We start from the raw sequence: 21,138 nt of genomic DNA, 5'->3' as shown, positions 1-21,138 counted from the left end.
TGTGGCTTCTCTAAGGGAAGTAATCTTGAATAAACTGAACTTCTGCATCTCATGTGGCATGACCAGCAATCCTTGCTGTTTGTGTCAGCCATGTGAGCAATGTGGCCACTATAAACTCGTGATAGTAAAGACTTTACTCATTGTAAGTGCACATTAATTATCTGACTGCTGCATGTTCATGGCCGAGAGCTGTATCTGTGCTAGACAGATGTACAGAAAATCATGTTTTTCAGCTGCTGTAATCCCCGTGTCCAGCAGTTGTTGCTAAGTATGATGCATCATGTTCCTTCACCTTTTTTTCAGTAAGACTAGTTTCCAGGGGCGTGGATGAGCTGTTAGGGTTCTGATTCCCGTAAATCCCTGCTTACAGTTGCCTGTTGCTTTGGCAGTCTTTAATAATTTGGGCTGATGCTTCTCTTCCTCTCCTGTTCTGCCTTAGGTTGAGTGTCTTTGGAAAATTCCAGGTGTTTCCAAGAAACAATCCATAAGGCAATACATTTGATAGTAATTTAGGATGGGATGATCTCCTTTCATTGTTTGCCTTTTTTTCCCCTTCATGTGAAGGAAGTGATTTCCACTGCTTTCCCTCCTGGAGGAGATGCTGATGGAGCTGTTTACTGCCATATCAAAGTTACTTCCTTTTGGCACCAAATTCGTGTAGAAGCCTGAATTAAATTTTTCTTGAGTGCCACTGTCAGAAAATGCCAAACTGTTTATGCAGTATGTGTGATTGCAGAATCCCAGCATGTGTGATTGCAGAATCCCAGCACTAGTGGGAGTTCCTGGCACAACTCTTCTTTGATCTAATGAGGTTCTTGGTGGTGTAGGAAGGGATGAGCCTGCACCATTGAGGTCACATCTTTATTGAGCAGGGCAAGCAGACTAGTTTGGAAGGCATGAGTGCTGCAATTTATGAAGTGTGATGCAGGGGCCTGTCATCTTCTCATGATGTTGTGATTCAGCATCTTACTGGATATGAGGTTGATTTGTAGTTTGGCAACATCACACTTGGCTGCATGACACTGGATAGCTTCAGTCTCCTGGGATCCAGAGAAACATGCAGCCACTTGAAGCCTCCAGCATTGAAAAATGAATCTGTTAAATGTAAGTGTCAATTTTCCCCCTTGCTTCTACCTTTCCTAATGATTTAAAAGAAAGAACATAGCAACACTGCATCTGCTACTACTGAAATGCTTCAGTGGCACATCACAAGCCCTTCTGGAGTGATTGCTGCTCCAGTCCCTTGTGTGAGAGAGCAAGGCTGTATTCTCCACCAACCCCCGTGAAGCAGCATCTTTGGATGGGCCAGCCTGTGGCTTTCACTGTTGGCATACGATTATGTTAGTGCTGGTTTTATTCAAGTGAATGCCTGTTGCAGTTTTACAACTTCCAAATGTCATTCTTGCTTTAAAGACATGCCATAGAAGGATGTAGAATAAGTGGACAGGTTGCACCGTATCATGTCCCTTAGCCTGTTCCTGGGGCTCCCAAAGCTCTACAGTACCAGGGAGCAGAATGCTGTTGTGGGGTTGCTTGCAGGAGTGGGCTTCAAGAATGAACTCAGTGCTGCATTAAGCTGACAATGCAGATGTGCCCAGGATGACTTTATTTCCCACTACCGTCAATTGACACAGCTGTACAGCTTTGCAATGAGTCTGTTCTTGTATTGTTCTGATCTGAAACAACTCCAGGTCTGTTTTTTTCAGTCCTCTGGTCGCAGCTCTGTCTCTGCCTCCAGTGTCTTACTCTGTGTTTACTTGTTGAAGCTGATCCTAGTCCTGGTTCACCGTGAGGCTAGTGAAATGAATCCTTGCAAAGAGAAAAGGGCAGAAAGATCCCAGTGCAAAGGCTTGAAGTTTCCAGAGTTATGTATGTGATTATTGCTTTTGAAAGTTATTTACTTGGAGTGTGTTTGCAGAGTTTGTGGTCTAAACTGCTGATCTGTTAGGAGAGAGGATGAGCTACTGCTTTCAAACACATCTGTGTCATGGCTGGCTGCAACTGAAGCAGGGGTGGGAGGAAGCCAGTGGGTGATTGCAGAAGGGGTTGGTTTGTGCTACAGTATACTGTGTCCACTTCTTGGGGAGCTGCTGGCCTCCTTCCTCCCTCTGGCTTGCTATAGAAAAGCGTGCTTATTTAAATGACTTTGTCAACAGAAGTTAGGCAAATAGACTGTTCTGGATTAAAAAAAGAACCTTAAATGGAAGTATTACCTGTGTTTGATGCTGTTTAATAAATGTTTTTTCCTGCCAAGTGTAAATCATGGGTCCTGGTAGTACTTCAGCAGCATTGACAAGCTAATGAGTTGCTAATTATCAGCCCTGCCCGGGCTAATTAGTTTTGTTAAGAGTGTGTTAATCTAGGCAGAGCTCTGAGCTAATGCAGTTTTGCTGCTTCTGGGATTTGAGCTGATACGGTCAAAACTGGGATGAGATCTCTGACTTTGGGCTGTTCTGCATATATAGAGGCTCGTGATTTCTCCTAGCAGCCGTGAAAGCTGTTCTCCTGCTAGCACAAATGCTTGGTCTCAAGGTCCCAAGAACGTGCATGCATTTGACTGATTTCCCCAATTTAAACATACCTACCGTGCACTTCTCTCGAGCACAACAACACTGTGGATGGAGCTTCAAGAGGGAGAGTTTATAAGTCAGCAATGAGACACCCCCTTATTGCACCACAGGGAATAAAAACCCCCCTTTCTTCCTCCTCACAGGCATGAGCTCAGGTGTGTCAGTACAGCTCTTCAATAGTTGTAGCCTTAAAGCCCTTTGCTATTCTGCCGTTTTGCCCAGTGAGTCAACAGTTTGGAAGTAAAGATCTACAGATTTGTGATGGTACAGGATATGGTATATTTTGTTTTGCTGGTAGGATGCATCCGCTTTCTGGATTTTAGGTTGCCATGTGGTTTCACTTAGGTTCACAGTGATATTTTAGAAAAAAATCTTTATGTGCAGCACTTGACAGCAGCCTAGTAGTATTGATTTATTAGGCAAATATCACAGTTCTGTTTATGCAGACAAGAAGGTGAAGCAGCTGCTGTGAAACTCATGTTGGCCTCCTAAAATTGGGAGTGTGAGCGATCTGGGAGAAAAAGACAAATTATTTGAGGCTGATTGGCCTATTTTACTAACCCTTCGTTTCTCAACTTTTTCTTACAGTCCCATGGGAACCTGTGCTAAGCATTCCCTAGGTGACTGCATTTCTGATTTTAGTCAGTACTGCCTCTCAGTGCAGCTTTCTAAAGCTTGGTTAATAAATGGCATCACTTTGGTTCCCTTTTAACTGGTGCTCCAGTGCAGGTTCTGGTTCAAGAAGTGGTAATACACAGAGTGCGCACACAGTGAGCAACAGACACCTCAAAGGGGTTCTTCATACACAGTAATGTTGGTGCCAAATGAAGGAGAAACCAAAGATCAAGGAGACTGTGACTATGAAAAGAGTGATGTGATTAAACATTTATCCAGGAAAAGGCCCTTAATAATGTGGTGTTTTGCTTTGTTTTACAGGTTACTCTCCATCATTTGCTTCATAAAGGGATTGTAGCCCACTTGATCAGTGGATGTTAAGTCTCCCATCTGAAGACAGGTTGATTTCTGCCACTAAGGATTGTGATTAGTGAATGTATTTTCCCCACCACCTCTAAGTTAATGGTGTGCCAGGGACAGATGTGAAGCAGCTCTTTCTTTGGATATTGATGTGGTATCTTGTTAACACATCACGACACCTTGGGCGCACTGGCAGCACAGGATATGGAGGCTCTTGAAGTTGATGACATTAGTCCTGCCTTGGAAGTGACTGAAGACTTTTTCAATAGTCTTGATACTAAGCTTGAAAAGATTGTGCAGCCCTCTGAGGTGTATGGTGTACAGGAGGTCCCAGAACTGGTTGGGCACGAGGTATTTGATCAGATAACAGAGAGCAGGAATCTGAGGAACGTCGCCTCCTTAGCCAAAAGTAGCTTCATCTGGGACCACTGCAAAAATGGCCTCTTGGAAACCAAAGCTCAGACAGCGTTCCCTGCCAAAGATCAGCGGGTGGTGCAGAGGGGAACAGCTGCTGACAACCTTGCTTGGGCAGGGGAAGGGGAGACCACAACTTTTAACATCTTCAATATCTGCCAACGGAGGAGAGACAGGCCTCGCTCGGTGAATGACATCCTGGTGCAGAATGAGGAAGCCTCCACATTCAAGCCGGGACACAACAGGTCACGCTCTGATATCAGCCATGTAAACTGGGGAGTGGTCTTCACGGGCACCTCCCTGCAGCAGCCACCTGCGCCTGGTCAGGACAATAACTGTGCTCTGCTCTCTTACCTGGCGTTAACCAAGGGAGAGGACATCCAAGGAAACACAGGTTTGTGCTGGTGCTTTATTGTTTCTGTTGATATGAGGGCTTTCCTATTTGTTTCTAATATTCATCTTGAAAGAGGAGCTACATGTTTAAAAAAAACCCCAAACAAAACCCACAAAATAAAACTGCGAGGTAGCTCTTAAGAGGATCGAAATCATCATGGTTCTGTTATCTTTGATATAATTCTGTCTGTTTGCCTGTCTAAGGAGATCAGTTTTTAAACCAGTCTTGACTTCTGTTCCTTTCATGGTTTGAAAAACTAAGCTTGTTCTACTTTTTGCTTCTATTTTGTTTAGTGTGACTAGGGGGAAACCTAATTTATTTGTTATGTATTTCTAATTATTTCCTTACCTGATTTTCGCAAGCTAAAAAGACTTTGAATGCTAAAACCATTTGGAGAATGGTAAATCCAGACAAAGGCAGTTTTCATAAAAGTTAAAGAGTGGCCATTAAAAAGAGGGTATACAAAAGCTTTACTGTGAGGCCTGAGATCTCTGCTCTGTTTCTTTAAGAAATGCTGGCTATTCAGTCCATAAACAATTAACAAAAACTCAAGCATGCAATTTGTGCTTGTCAATATTAAGGCATCTCTGCCAGCTTTGTATAGGGTACAGGAAGTCTTGTTATCAGATTGAGGCAGGCGTCTCTAGTGAGCTGTATGAAGAGATGTTTCAGCAAGTGATACTTTTTCCTTTTCCTTTCTCAAGCATTGCACTGGAAGAGAGGTTGTGTCAGGGCTTCGGAAACACTGACCCAGTGTCTTCGTCTCCATGATTTATTTTATAGATGCCAGAAGTGGACTGGGCACTTATGGAAAAGAAAAGCAGCTAGTGCCACAGAGATTTTATAATCTAAATAAAGGCAGGACTTAACAAAGGAATTTAAGAATCAAAGGGTTGTGAAAGTGTGTGTGTGTGTATGGTGGAATGATTTGTTATGAATAGGTAACCTGTTTAGAGGTAAAACAAGCCTTTTGGGCTAGGTTTTCCACACAAGTCAGCTCTTTTGGAGCATGAAAAGCAGCTGTCAAAATGTTTGTGTATGTGTGCATATATAAGTATATATAATATGTAGGCACATACATATACAAACCTGCATATATACATACACAAACCTGTAGGTTATTGTGTTACATTGTGACAGAGTTGCTGTATCCTAAAGAAGGGTGTTGGTGCTTGATAAAGGCAAGTATACCTTCTGTTATTTTTGTTTAGGGAGATATATTCCTTCCCATAGAGTGGGATATCTGTTCTGTGTTCTTCTCTTGGAAGGGATGCAGAACAGGAACACACCCAGAAGCCTAGAAGCAGAGCTCTCAGTTTTTGTCAGCTGTATCCTTGACATCTCATGGGTGTAACATGTAACACCTTAATGTGCCCACAGAAACACCATTAAAATGTAGCCATTAAAAGGCAATACATCTCCAGAAATGTTTTAAGCTTAATCTTTTTGGCCCAATTTCCCCATGCAGCCCTCAGAAAGCCCTCCTGTATTTAAAGATCTGTTTGTGTACTTACTCAGTGAGAATCATTTCAAAGTGCCACTGGATCCCTGACCTGCAAGAAACAAATCGCCAATCCAGCTGGTGCTGAGCAGCAGAGTTCAAGGCTGAACTGGTCTCCCTGCTGTCGGTCCAGGGCTCAGGCAACTGCAAGACTGCGTTGGGGTGCACCCTAATGCATTGCACCTCTGTCTGGAGTGAAGCAAATTACACGTCCCTCTCCCTTACAGACAGATGCAAGACAGCATGATGCAACTGTTCATAAAAGGAAGCAAAATGAAAAATGGAAACAATCATGTAGGTTTTTCTTCCCTTCTGGCAAACTAATAAATTTTATTAGAAACTGTGGTCCTGGGACACCACTGCTTCTGAAGGCAAGGACTGCATACTGCAGCCTCATCCCACTCCTGGGTGAGAGTCACTGTGCTTTCAGAAGCCGGAGTGTCTGCAGCGATGTCCTCCTTCGACCCTGGCTCCCACTTCAGCTCTTCCAGTCCGCTTTGCTTAGAGACAACAGACCCCAGGGAGATGCACCAACCTTCAGGAAGCCTTAAGAGAGCCTTGCTATATCCAGAGTCGAGTCTGTAGCAGGACTTCAAACCAGTGGCTAGAACAGTTTGATAGAACACAACCATGAGAGGAAGAGAGAAGACAAGAAATGCGCTGTGTGTACAGGGGATCTAACCGTGGGATTCCTTAAGCTAGGCTGTGTCCAGGATTCAGTCACCACATCGCAGTGTGTACTCAAGGTGTGCCGCTTTGGTAGTAGGAGTGGAGTTTAGTTGTACTCTTCCCAGCCCCTCAGCAAGCACTTAAACACTGTTTAAATGCAGTTAATCCAGTGAAGTTTTTCTCCATACAGAAAAAATGAACAAGCTGTGTTAGAGTGTGATATACTTGTTATCCTTACGGTTTCATGTTAAACAGTTTGTAGTTGTGAGTTACAACTGGGAAGACCTCGCATCTATAAAGTAGTTTTGTGAAGTATAGCAATATTAACACTCTTAAGAAAAACAGAAATTGACAGATTTCCATGAAGAAAACTCTTTTTTTTTGAGACTGTCTGCGATAGTGCCAGGTATCTTATAGCCTGTCTGTTCCACAGTTTCTCTGTGTTATCAGGAACAAGCCCAGTTGCTGAGCTTGCCAGAAGTGTAGGTCTCTTCAAAATGCCTTTTTTACAGAAGAGACTCAGTATGGTCAAGTTCTAGGATCTGAGAGGTGAACCAAGCAAAGGAAGGAAATGGATTAGAGTGGCTGAAGAACCTCTCCCAGTATTCACCTGTAGCCCAGAAGCAGTCAGTACCTCTAACATGCTCAGCCCACACTTTTTCTGTTGCTTTTTGCAAAGGTGCAAGGCATTTGTCAATGCTTGCTGTGTGCCCTCCCAAGAGCTTTTCTGCATGGGATGCTTGAAGGCAGGGGTACCTTCTTTGACGAATGAGAACAACTGTGCTCTGAAAATGCACTCTTCTAACCTATTTCCTTAACCTGTTCTTTTCATCTGCTGTGCAGATTTTAGAAGGTAGCCATGGTATTTCTTCCCTTTATGTTTACAAGAGAGCCTGCAATAGAGTTTGCTGCTACTATGAGCTGAGCTGAAAAGAGAAAAGCAAAAGCAAGAAAGGAGGTGTTGCAGATATGTGTATCTGGGACTGATAATTATTCTCTACAAAAGACCAAAAAAATTTATTTTAAGGTTGGATAGAAGCTGCTGCAGTGGTAGAAGGGGTCATAGTGGCCACAGCCTGTGGAGACATCCCTTTCCAGGGCTTTAATACAGATTAAACGGATGCATATGAGATACTGAGAGCAACTTCAGCCGCTCCTGTCAGCCTTCACTGCGGTACAGGACTTCCCTCTGGAGCCTGCAGAGGTCTCCCAGTCTTCCGAGGCTGGCCGAGTTGCTGCATAGATTAACTCTTCACAATTTTTTTTCCTCATCTTCATAGTATATTTATTACTATGAGCTTATCTGTTCCCGCTGCTTGCTTTTTTATAATAGAAATAAAACGAAACTGGATCCTTTCCATGTACTGTGAAAGAAAAGGATCTAAAAAGAAGCTGTGCCTTTTGGGGCAGTATCTCCTTAGGCCTGCTGGCAAAACAGCTAGTGTGCTAGAAATGAACGCTGTTTGTGCTACGGAACAGTGTTAAGCAGTAAGTGGAGCACAAGTTGTAAGCAAATTCAGGGCAAGCTTTTGTATTTCTGGGAATGTAGCCTGGCAAACAAAGAGAGAATGCTGCTTCTGTAGTATCCAGCAAAAGCTTGCTTAGATCATTAAGACAGTGTGTGAGCAGTTATCTTTGCTAGTCATGTGGACATTTTCATTCAAACACAGCCACTCCCAAGAGTGTGGGTGCTAGTACTTTTCCCCTGGTAGCTATTTTGTTTGCCTGCCATGCCTTTGAGCCCCTGGAACTCCAGAGCTATCACTGGGGTGAGCACCTGCACACTGACAGGCTGTCCTTACAGCAGAAGGTGTTGCCTTGTTCCGCTCTCCAACAAGCCACTATGGAGGTACTCAGCTAGCCCCGCTGATTTTGGTGGTATGTGCTTGTCAGGAATCTGAGCCTGTGGGGTGTTTGCAGCACTGCGGCATGGCAAAATAGACATTGCATAAAAGTGACTGCCCTAAAACTGACCAAATTCTACTGTGTGTGATCGAGGCCTGGATTTCACCTCCTCCTTTTGACTGGCATTTAAAAAATACCTCCCCCCCCATCTTCACATTTTAAAAATCTGTCTGGGAGCCTAGCCATCATTTGGGACACTTTGAAGGGATGGCCTTATACTCAGAGCTTGTGCAGGAAATGTTTCAAGAGAGGCTTGCCCTCCCCTACATATAGCTCTTGTACATATTACATACTTTTCCAGTGTGCTTTTGTAGAGGTAAGACATCTAAATCTGTATTTATGAGCAACATACCACTGATTCACAGACTGGTGATCCTTGAGTTCTGAGGAGTCATTTTACAGTGCTGCTTTCTCTTATTCTGGCGACCACACAGACTTTATGTCAGGGTGTTTTCTTTGTCAGGTATTTTCCCCTTTGGCAGCAGTAGTGGTGGCTGGTACCAGCTCTGCGTCTGTGACGTTGGCTCATGCAGCATTTAGTGGCACATATCAGTGTGATGAGCACGTTTGTGGTGGTAGGCCATCAGTTGCTACTGTTGTTGTCCTGCTCAGGGAGGAGATGCAAAGACAGCTAGCTGGAAGGGGGAGGTGTACGGGACGTGCTGCAGAGGTGGAGGCAGCCAGGGATCCTAAGAAATATTGGAGATGTGACATGCAGCCTGCACGCTTCCCCTCCAGTGATGGCCAGGTAAAGCCTAGCTCCTGACCCATCTACCAAGGAGTTTTTCTGAAGCCTAACTGCTATTTGAGATTTTGCAAAACACCCTTGCAGCACTGTCTTTTGTCTGTGGTGTGTAGAAGTGACACAGCCAGGGCAGACCAATAGGCCATTAATTGCCACTGAGATGGCAGAAGATTAGAGGTCTGTTATGTTGTGCAGAAGATAATGGTACTGCCGTCTGAGAGGCAGGTGTGCGGAAACAACGCTTCTGCACCTTCCCCTCTGGAGAGCAGGAAACCTCAAACCACTTGGAAATAATCCCAGAGGTATCAAGCCAGTTGGAGAACTGATGCTTCCCCTGTGGCCAATTTATTTTCAGCATTAAAAGGTAGTCAAGAAAAAGGTAACTACTGCAGAGATTTGGGGCCTTTCAAGATTTGAGGAGACAAAAATATTATTTAAAATAGAATGCGAGTTGGATGCCCTCCACTGCAGGGGTCTGTAAGTGCCAGGGACTGTCTGTGGATCTAGCAAGAGGTCGCCCCTTCTCCCAGGAGATTACAGTTTAAAGACACCACACAGTAAGGACAGGGAGGGTGAGTAGTGACAAGTGAGGCGCTTTGGCGAGATCAAATGGGAGTATAATTTGGATCACCTGACTTCAGCTCATCTGCTGGATAATACTTGTCCATTAACACCCCCCCCAGCTAATTTGGGGAGTGCAGAGCTTGCTCCCTGCAGGCTCACTTCTGATTGCTCCTTGGGCTTGGGCACCTTCTGAGCTGGAAGGGCCATGGGGGGCTGGCAGAGAGCAGCAGCAGCGGAGGGGGCTAGGCTGGGCAGCTGCCTTGAGCAGAGGGAAACGTGACCTACTCCACTCCCTTGCCTGAGAGGCTGTGGGAGGGTGCAGAGTGATGGAGAGGGGAGTGTGGTGGGAGGCGATGGGAGGGGCTCAAATACAGTGGATAAATTCATAGTGCAGGAGGATTACAGTAAACAGCACTGATGAGTTCGGTTGTGAAGCTGTTCTGGTTGGAAGGGTTATTCTTTATGGAGATTTTTGCTCTGGAGTTATGACACTCCATAAAGCTAATGAACAGAGTTTTCATCTCCTGGGGCAGTGCTGATTGCTTCCAGTGATGTTGTGATGACTTTCATAACTGAATTTTCAGGTTAGTTGCTATCATTCCCTTAGTGGTGTCAGCTAACTCTCCTAATGTGAACTGACCCTGTTTTTGTAGCTTTGACAGTCAATTTATACCCTTTCTTCCTTCTTTTTAAAGCTGAATTAGGTGAATTTATTAAAAAATCAGCAAATTCATCTTCGTTTGATATTCTTCCTTTTGCAAGCGCTGCTAGTTTATGCATCTCCTAGCTGGTAGTAGGTAACCATTGCTTTCGACTCATTATACTTCCATCTCAGCCAGAGTTAAGTCCTGTTCTGGGTTGGTCTTGCACTTTGACTGAATCCAAGGTCCTTCTCCATTGCCACCTTGGCGCAGGCACTGTGTCTGCTCAGCAAACACTGTACAAGTGTTCAGTTTGCTGCAGAGGAGCAAAAAGGATTGGATGGAGTGGCTGGGCAGCCAGGATCCTATGGACTTCAGCATAGTTTCTTATATGTTTCTCATACAATGCCACACCTGAAGGAAAAGACATAAAGAATAATTTGTTGAGGTTTTTTATCCTTCTGTTCAGGCAGTTCATTCAGTGAGGAGCTTATTTTTGGTGAATAGCTAAGCCAACCTCACTAGCCATGCATAAATCTAAAATTAAGAGTTTGCAAGTTCAACGTTTTCAAAGCAGGTTTTGCTTTCCCTGAGCCAAATGAACATGAAAAAGGGTGAATGCCCTTCTGGTGGGGAGAAATAATGTTTCTTTATATAAATTAATGCAAACTGCCACCTAGTTACAAGTCCCATTGCTGTAGTGGTCCCTTGAAAAGAGGTGGCACTGGGAGAAGAAGCCAGATTTGGCTTCAGGACAGCCAGCTGCTGGAAATCTGTGGCTAAATATCTATGCCATTATTTCAGGACCAAGTGGAATCAGATATACTTGCCTGAAGGAGTTATACTTGCAGAGCCAGATGGGCAAGTAGGTGGACTGTATTTTTAAGTAGGAGGGAAGTGGACATTGTGGATCTGAGTCACACTGGCTGAGGCACAGTTTGTCCCTGATCTAGCAAATTCCACCAAGCAGTGACTAGACCAACCCAATTTCAGAACATTTTAGGTGACAAAGGTTTCTTCTAGGCTCTATGGAAATTCAAGAGGAAGAGTATCAACAAAAGTTCTGTAACTTACGCTCATCTCTTACTAAACATTAGAGAATCTAGAGAAGAGTGACACCTCAAGAGACAAACCCCTCAGAAATTAGGCATCTCTGTTCTGCTCTTTTCCAAGTTACTTGCTATTACTGTCATCAGAAATGTTTTGGTGGTAGAAAGCAGGGCAAATTTTCATGTCATACCAACATGGACACAAGAACAGTCAGTTGTTCAGGACTATATATTTTCTGGACATGCTGAAACAGCATTTGGACTCCCTCTCCTGCAGTGTTGGTTGCACCAACTGCCCCCAAGTGTGGAGAGGGGTAGGTGTGTTCTCGGTGCAGAGGAGAAACACTGAGGAAGATACTGTCCTGTCCCCAGCTGCTCAGTCTCTCTTTATTTCCATCTGCCTTCTTCCCTTCCCTTGAAATTGTAACTCCAAATGACTCAGGCATGGGTCATTTACTGTGATTATTTTCCTTTTTTTACTCTTCCTCAATTTACTCTGCCTGTCTCTGTAGGGAGGAAAAGAGATGCAGTTTCCATTTGGAAGGTGGATGGAGAGATGGTAGCATTTGCTCTCTGAGTGGAAAGGTATTATCTGGCACACTGCACGTCGAGAAGATAAAGGAGCAGGGGCTTGTAAGGTGTATGTGTAGCATATGGATTCAAACTGTCTGTGCCAGCATCTGCTGCCTTGACCTAAACAATATAAGGCATTAGAATTTTAATCAAATTGGCCACTGGTTCTGTCCCAGTTAGAGCGAGAGCCAGTGGAGCCGATTCACAGGAGCTTGAAGGGAAGGAGTGGGGTGAAGGAGGGAGAGAGGGATGCCTCTATGAAAGGCAGGGAGAGATAGCCTTTCTCTAACTCAACAAAAGACAAGCAAACCTGTGTGCAGATGAAGGAGGGGTGGCTGGGGGAAGGTTATGAGTTGTCTTATTATGGAGAAGCTTGAACTGTCATCTGTACTTGATGGAAGGGAGAGAGATTGCAGTTGGAGCTGCAGAAGCACTGCCTCCCTGATTGGATTAATAGAAAGGGAAGATGACTCTAGAATGGCTGCCCATTATCTGCACTACAAAGGGATTAGTGTGGGTGTCAGAGAAATTAATGGCTTTTGAGTTAGTGCAGAAATACTAATGAATGTCAGGGCCAGAGATGTACGGTGAACTAAATTGGTTCTCTTTTAGTGTGTGTGCGCGTGTATCTATCCATTTGGGCTATGAAAGTGTGCTTTTTCTCTACCATTTTGAGTTTTAGATTAGGCTTTCGGTTTTCATATTTAGCTGAAATACTCTCGAGTAGCTTATTTGTCTGCAAGGTATAGTTATATTGATTTCTTTCCCACCTTTTCAGACCTAGTGCCAAAGTAGCAATTTTTAAATTGTTGTTATGCTTTTAGCCATATATGCAGGCAATCTTTGTAGGTAAAGTGTAGAGTGCTTTGAACATGGTGTTAAATGCAGGCTCCATTCTGAGTAGGTGGGTGATGTGGGGAAGTTGAGGCTGAGCTGATAAGGCGAGACCAAAGTGCATCCTTTTTGTTAATGTGGATGGGCAGTAGCATCCTTCCCTCATTTTTTAATGTCCCATGAGGTTTGCGTACTCACATTTAATATACCAAACAATTAATTCTTATGTGTGTTCATTAAGTTTAGCTGAAATTTGTCTACTTAAGCCTTATAAATCCTTAAAGTTGGTCTTCACTGAAGAGCTAGCCAAAGCTTTTATACTGTTGCTGTCCTGAATCCTCCTCCTGCCCATACATGAAACTCTCTCAGCCGACTACAGCGATGCTTTCAGACAAGGACAGGAGCATCTCTTTAGACTGTAGGTTACAGCCCAAGTTCTGCTTCCTCACCAGTTGCTATTAGGAGCCCCTTGGACAGTAACTAAGTCCCTCAAATACTCATAGTCCCTGACTCTCCTTGTGCCCCTGGGAGGACAGACAGGCTCACCCATTAGCCAGCAGTCCCGAGAGCAGCTTGGCAGAAATCCTGGCCATATTAGCTGGGAAGCCCCGTACAGATGGGGATGCAGTAATTTGTATACAGGATCAACTTTAGCTCTTTGTTTCCAAGCCCTGTCAAGCCCATATGCTTCTGTTAACTTTCCGTTGAAGACACCCTAGGTGTACTTGGAGGTCATCATATCTAAAACTTGTTAAAGCATGGCCTGTTAACATGAGTATAACTGGTTAAGCTGAGACGCTGAAAGTATTTTGCACCTCCTGCTGTCTGCCATCCCTCTGTTAAAGGTTGTCAGCCTGAGGGCAGAAGTCACAGGGTGAAGAAGCTCTCCTGTATTGCTGTGGTTTGTAAGGGATATGTGGTAAGGTCCAACTGATGATGATTTTGTTTTGACCTAACTGTGTGGGGCAGTGGATGAGGAGCTGTTCCCAGGTGGCTGCCTTGCTCCTGCGTTGGGAGTAGCAGTCTCCAAGGGGGATGGACAACTGGAGGCAGAAACCTCTTATGTCTGTTAATTCTGGTGCTGTTTGTAAATTAAGACCCATCACAGGTACTGTTACTGGAATGGCAAAGTAGAAGTCAGATGGGAGCAAGAAGTTGTTCCTCAGGGCTGTGTTGTTTTGGGGTGTCAAGTACTAAAGTCGGTGTTAGAGCGTAACAGTGAATGCCACTGAATTCATAGAGCAACCAATAAAAATTGCATAGAGCCACATGTCCAGCCCAAGGTGAAAATACAATGTTTGCATGTATTAATGGTAGCTGAAGTGGTGATTATCAGATTGGAACAAATTTTTCATGTAAACCTTTTTTAAAATTTAGAAATGCTTTAGATAATTCCTTTTAAATGCATATCACTTTGGTGCCTGGAGTGACTTGGGTATGGCTGCTTTTCTGGGGATGAAGAAAATTCTCCTCAACTTCGCCTTGGACCAAGGTTTGTAAAAGGTTCTGCTCTGAAGCACCCAGAGTGCTTAGGTGTTTGAGTCTGGGCAGCCTCTTACTTCTCATTTTTGGTCACATCTGTTGTTCCTGAGCCTGATTTTCATAAACCAGCAAAGCTACTTTCTAATAAAAGGAGCTGTGCAAAGTGATCCGGTCCCGGCTTATGCTGAAATGTGGTAAGAAGCTGCTGTCATTGGGCACAGATCTCCATCCCCATGACGTGGGTAAGCCCAGGTGCCAGGTGCAGTGCCTGGGTGCTGGCAGCAGGGTGGTTCTGGCCATTTTCAGCCGGTTCCAGTGGCCCTGCTGTGGGACATAGCTGTGCCTGGCAGCCACAGTGCATTTCAGAAAGGGCAAAGCACTGCATGGCGCTGTGAGGAGTGAGGGAAGAACTGCCAGGTGTGGCCCAGAGACAGAGGAGGAGAGGGTGCTGCAGCTACCAGGCCAGGGATTCCCCTGCAGCTCCTAGGGAGACCGTGGTGGAGCAGGTGTCTCCCTGCAGTCCCATGTGGGACGCCATGCTGGAGAAGGTGATTTCCTGAAGAAACTGTGGCCTTGGCGAGCTCATGCAGGAGCAGGGTTTATACTGAAGGACTGCAGGTCCTGGAGAGGACCCATGCTGGAACAGGGGAAAAGTGTGTGGAGGAAGAAGCAGCAGAGAGGAACTTAACACAACCTGTCATTCCCCTTCTCTCTCCGCTGCTTGGGACAGGGGGCAGGTAGAGGAGTTGGGTGTGAAAGCACAAAGTTGAGCCTGGGAAAGAGCAGGGCGGGAGGGGAAGGTGCTGTTTTAATTTGTATGTGTTTCTCACTATTAGAATGTATTTTGATTGGCAATAGATTAGCTGGTAATACTATACTCTTCTGGACTAGGTTCTGGGAGAGCTTCAGTGTTTCATTGCTCTGTCACTATTGTGAATAATCTCAGGAAAATGGCATTGTTTCTTTGTACCTCTGTTTTCCTGTCCCCTTTTTATAAAGGGTTTTGGTATGTCTGGGTAAAAAGGTGCTGTATTCTCATAGGCTCAAATTTAGAGTCAGTGATTACATTTTATAATTATAACCTATTAGCTGAAGGCGATTTCTGTGATCCTGTCCTCCAGATATATCGTGTATAGGTAGAAGAGATGTATAAGCCAGAATGACGTAGCAGTTTGAAATTATTATTTAAAAATAATTAATGGTTATATTCTCCTTTTGTTTTCTCCAGAACACAAGCCAATGTTCCCAAATATTCTGAAGAAGGGATACTTAGAAATTAGAAGAGACAATGAGAGTCACTGGCAAACCTGTTACGCTGAGCTCTCCCCATACAAACTGTACCTGTATTGCTTGGACAGCAGTGGCAACCAGACCCTTCCCACTGTGTATCCACTCATGCATTTTCAAAGGGTCACTGTTACTGGCTGCATTGAAACCAAGGTGGTGGATGCTGTCCTGTCAGACAACTCGCAGCTACAGCTGAAGGCAGAGTCCTCATGGGAGGCTTTGGACTGGGGACAGAAACTCTGGGAAGTGGTACGTGCTTCTGTGCCTGCTTTCACAAGACAGCAGGAGAAACTGGAGAATGTGCCAAAGCTTGAAAATAACAGTGAGCTTTCTCAAACGAATGGATTGTTAGAGAAGCCTGTGGACCTCTTCCTATCCATGAATTTGACTGAAAACACTAAAGAGTACCAAAATATCCTCAAATCAGGGACTCTGTATAGGTTAACCATCCAGAATAACTGGAAAGCCTTTACTTTTGTCTTGAACAGGTCTTATCTGATGGCATTCCAACCGGGTAGGCTTGATGAAGATCCTCTGCTGAGCTACAATGTCGATGTGTGCCTGTCAGTCCAGACAGATACTCAGGATGGCTGTGACTCTTGCTTTCAGGTCATCTTTCCTCAAGATGTTCTCCGCCTGCGTGCAGAGACCCGTCAGAGGGCCCAGGAGTGGATGGAGGCACTGAGAGCAGCAGCCAATGCTACTAGAAGTTTAACTCAGAATCCACAGGTCACGCTCAGGAACAAACCTGGAGATTGGCCATTTGGAAACAATGTTAGAAAAAGCAAGCGCCAGTCTGTGACCACCAGTTTCCTGAGCATCCTGACCACCCTGTCCCTAGAGAGAGGGCTCACAGTTCAGAGCTTTAAGTGTGCAGGTAAGCAACCATGCTGCAGCATCTGCACCCACTCCCCTTCTGCAGGAAAAGATCACTTGGAAGAGCATGTATGTGTTTTAGCAGCACACAGCCATTCCCTGCCTCTCACTATGGCTGTTGACACTTTGGTGTGTAGCCTTTCTCTGCAAAATGTGGAGAAAAGCCTGTGGGATATTCACAGGGATTCACCTGCATTTGATGAGCAGTGCCGAAATATTAGATCCTGCACATACAGCACTACATAGGTCAGGGCTGCCTTACAGGGTGGCTGAGCTGTTTTCTTGGTTCAGGGCACTGGAAAAGCGGTCCAGAATCAAAGGGAATTCTGAATATGATGCAACTTGGAGCATTTTGTTTCCTTTTGTTACTGTGTTTCCTTCAGGTTGTTTTTGGAACTCAGTTGCAGCTCGGGGCCTTCTGGGAAGATTCCTCAAAGCATATATGCTTCCCTGAAACACCGTTGTTTGGCGATGTGTGTTCTAGCATTGGGGTTCAGACATGAGCTCATCTGCTTGGTTCTTCCTTGCGGCAGGGGTGAAAACATGACCTTAAGCCTCTGCATCTAACTGTAAATTTCAGTTCATTTGGCTGCTGACTCTAGTCCTAGGCAAGTGATTTTATCCCTTGGGAATGAAGTGAAAATGGAGGACCCATGTAAGTGTAATTCATTGTCCTTTTACTTTAGCAGGAGCACCTTTGTGAGGCAAATTTGGGCACCGTGCCTAAATTACACCCTTCTGACTGGTTTTAGACACATTCGCTTAGAAATTGTCGGCTCTATCAGAAGCAGCTTTTCTGGAGGGTTTTCCTCTTTTATTATGGGAGTTGTGAGGGTTCTGCCTTCTCCCCACTCTGCTCTGGGGTGGGGGTCCGATATGGAGGTCTCATGTTGCTCTGGAACCACACATGGCTCTGGGGGAGTCTGTGTGGACTTGAGACATGTAGGCTAGCCTGAATCCCTTCCAGGGGAGACCTGAACCCCAGAAGTACTGGGGCGCCCTCAGAACTGCCTGTGTGTGCAGCTGGGTTCATCCCTTTCTGGTAGTTGCCTGCAAGTGGTGTTTTTGCTCATGCCTCCACAGTGCATGGCACCCACCTGGAGTGGTGGACAGCATGGCACCAGCTGGAGCATCGTGAAGGTTGCCTGCACTGCAGTTAATGATTTGGTCACAATATTTGGCCTTCTATCTGAATTCAGTTCTCTTCTTGGCCACAAACTCTTTGTGTGACTTCACATCAGTTTTTCCTGGGAGTAATTATGTGCCAAACTGCTACTGAAAATGAAGGTGCCTTGGGTCCTATGATAACTCTGATTACCTGGACACTGTTGGACAATGGTCATGTCCGACCTTTAAGGGTAGTTGTGATAGTGAGAACTGCAGGGAGACTCTGGGAATGGGTCAAATAAGTATCCCCAAGATGGATCCCTACCCAGTAGACAGCCTTGTGAAACTCAAGAAGACAGCAAAATTTACAGCCTCATTTTAAGTTAATGTCCCAGATGACATTAAAACTTCATTCCTTTCTCCTCATTCCTTTTGATTAAAAGCTCAGTAGAGGAAAATTTTGTAATTTTGCTTCATCCTGTGACTGATGTCCAGGAGAGTTTCTAGTGAGCATTTCCAGTTACTTCCTCAAAACCAGGATCAGGCCCTGGGATGGTAACAAAAGGCATGTCTCCAGTGTGAAATAGGTTTTAGTCTTGCGCTACGTAGTATGGGAGCAGACTTTTCTGTGAAAAAGGGTGGATTTCCTCTCCCAAACATAGGACGATTCAAATGCACTCACTCGGATATTCACCACAGAAACAAGGTGCTCTGACCGTGTCAGGGTTGCCTGGAGTTTTTTCCTGATAGAGGTGAAACACTCCCAGTGCTCCTGTGGTCTCCCTTTAGTCTGCAACACAGAACAAACACTTGTGCAGACAAATGTGAGTTGTGGAGAATCTGTGAGAAGCTGGCGGCTGGGATTCCCTGTACCCGAGGATGAGGATGCACAGCACTTGCTGTAGGAGCAGACCCCTTCCTGCCTGCATGAGACCCTTAGAGCTGGTCTTTGAGAGTCAGCTGGAACTTGTAGCAGTTACCACAGCTTAAAGAGATTGTAATTATAACTGGGAGAAACAGGAGAAACATTTCTGGCTCATAAAAGTTTGTGCTGAGGAGACTTTGGAGGCACATCAGCAAGCGGAGTCTTCTAGTACCTTGCGCCCTGCAGGCGGTTTGCGCTGCTCCCCGGCATGGGCTGCTGTTTAACCTGAGGGGCCTGCTGTTGGTAATTACAGCTTGCAGGCATTGAGAGCAGTTTTCCCCAGGGCTACTGGGAGGGGTAAGCTTGGAAAAGGATGAGGAAGGGGGAGGAAGAAAAGTTTTGCTCTGAATTCTTCAGCCATTTAGTGCAAATTCCTGTAATTACCGTCTTTGTGTCCTGTCCCAATGGCACATAATACAGCAGAAGCCTTTCCTAATTGAGACCTTACAGGAGGTACAAATCCCTCCTTTGTTCGGCCTGACAAATTAGTGCCAGAAAGTGGCGAGGTCCGAGTGGGAATCAAAGGCAAGCAACACAAAGATGGAACTTAAGGCTACAGTAATAACCCTCTCTAGTCCTGCAGGGGTGGGAGGGAAGGAAAAGTAATGACCAATGAAAAATGAAGGGTTTTATTGTTATAAATTCCCTTGACATGACAGCACCTCAGGGCTGCTTTATTTATTTAGGAAAAGTGATTAAATAGTAATACAACAGGGCAGACCATTGTCTCTCAAGCTACCCCCCTTCCTACAGACCCCTGCTGCCTTGGCTAATTGATTGACAATGAACCTCTGATAAAGAAGGTTGTTGGGAGGACCTGATGGGGACAGGGGTTTTTTATTTATTTTCTCTTTGCAGTCTTTGTGGGGTTCCCCTCCTCATTTTTTTTTCCTGTTTGAAATGCCCTCTGCATCCCCCTTTCCTTTTCTCCCTCTGTAAAAGCTTTTCAAGGGACTGCTCTCAGACAAACACTCACAAGCAGGTAGGGAAGAATGCAAATGGCTGTGCCTCGCTATTGACAAGTTTATCGTGGAGTTCGACTAGCACTTTTCAACTCGTGATATAAGCCAGGGCAGTGGTGTCAGATGTAGTCATGGGGCAGGGGGGACAAACTGTTGATACACTGGAGTCAGAAGGGCAGCTTGAAAAAAGTTTTCTTTTGCTTAATCAGCAGATACAAAAGCTTCTCCCCACGTTTTCTAACTCTTTTGTCATGCTGCAAAGGGGAGGGCATTATTTCTCATAGTTTCCAAAAATGAACTAATAGGCCACTGATTAACAGTGGAGAGGCATGCTTTTTATGAGCATTTTTACCTTTGCTGCCATTGTTTATGTTTTTAGCTTGGAACAGCAATACATTTTGGAACACGGGGTTAACTAGAAACTGCTGGTACTGGAATGGCAGCCTCCTCTGTCCTTTGCATGTTCATGTAATTGCAGGCTTGATCTTGCCCTGTTGCTGGGGTACAGCAGTGTTCCCGTGGGAAGTGTTTGGGACTCTGAGCAAGAGTGGCATTTGTGAGCGTCGTTCTGCTCAGGTGAGACTTTGGAGGGACCTACTCCTTGTGTTCAAATGGATATGAAGTGAAAGCTGGTTGCAAGTCCAAGCTGGTAAATACAAAGTTTTATGATTTGTTCTTTAATATGTAGGAAATGAGAGACATCCATCAGTTAGGATGATCTGTTAGGGTGTGTGTGGTTTTTTTATGTCTTTATTTCACCTGAATTCAAGAGAAATCCCCAAACTGTTCACATTAGTAACAAGTCTGGGATGAGATGGCTTCCATCAAAACGTGTTTGGCAAGTGCAGCATCTTGGAGACAGCAGTACCTCGTTGTGTACTCCAGTGGCTGTCCAGTCTGCCTGTTGGGCTGTCTATGGGCTCCTGGGGAGAGGCAGCTGTTTCTGCTGGAGGAACTCTCCTGGAGGTCTGTAAGGAGCAAATGTCCTCAGCTGCCCTTCACTATTGCTGTTCCTTTGGCTTGCGTTTCCATAGATAGGAAAGACAAATGGCCTCTACCCTTGCCTCCTGTTTTTACATAGCTCCAGTTCTTTTGATGTCTATCTTCCTTTTCACCTTTTATTTTTTCTCTCCCTGTCCTTTATTAAAACAAACATTTTTTCAGAGAACTCAGTTGTGTCTGCCAGGAGCTCTTGTTGCTTAGACAGCAAGTCCTAATGGATGTGGGAGCTTCTGCCTTCTGCAAAATATGCTCTACACCCTTTTATTTGTCTGTGTGGCTTTCTTTGCTCCTCTTCTAGGGTGTCTTCTGTCTTTTCCTCTCTGTTTTCTCCATGTCTCCTCACTTGCCAAAAGGATAAATACTGCTGTTAGGGCTTCAGTGACTTGGCTGCCTGAGCTGAACATTAGGTGCAGAGAAGCCAAGGTTAGTAAATGGGCTATTTCCTGAGCTTGCAGCCCTGTCAAATTGAGCAGCAGGTGGAGAGCTGTTGGCTTTCAAGGAGTCATTCTGCCTCTAGTGCTGTGATCATGTGTGTAGACGGGGGACAGTCCAGGGCAACATGCACAGCTCTAGCTCACCCCACTGGTCTGAAACCAGCCCCTACTGTGGTAAATATAAAGTTCCTTTTTTTTTTTTTTTTTTTTTTTTTCTTCCCCCTCAATG

The 21,138-nt window shown here is 45.0% G+C and overlaps 1 protein-coding gene across 1 annotated transcript in view; it reads left to right on the top strand.

The window, feature by feature from the left end:
• The first annotated feature begins 3,509 nt into the window (after positions 1–3,509).
• The window catches only part of PLEKHM3 (pleckstrin homology domain containing M3), an 80,159-nt gene continuing 62,530 nt past the window's right edge, over positions 3,510–21,138 (top strand). The window contains exons 1-2 of the mRNA XM_026853257.1: positions 3,510–4,353; positions 15,545–16,480. Coding sequence (XP_026709058.1) covers positions 3,750–4,353; positions 15,545–16,480 — 1,540 coding nt within the window. The 5' untranslated portion in view covers positions 3,510–3,749. The remainder of the gene's footprint in view (positions 4,354–15,544; positions 16,481–21,138) is intronic.

Source organism: Athene cunicularia (genome assembly GCF_003259725.1).
Source record: "Athene cunicularia isolate RWA chromosome 7 unlocalized genomic scaffold, athCun1 chr7_part2, whole genome shotgun sequence".
Taxonomy (NCBI): domain Eukaryota; kingdom Metazoa; phylum Chordata; class Aves; order Strigiformes; family Strigidae; genus Athene; species Athene cunicularia.
Note: the sequence above shows the minus strand (reverse complement) of the source record. Positions and strands in the feature narration are given on the sequence as shown.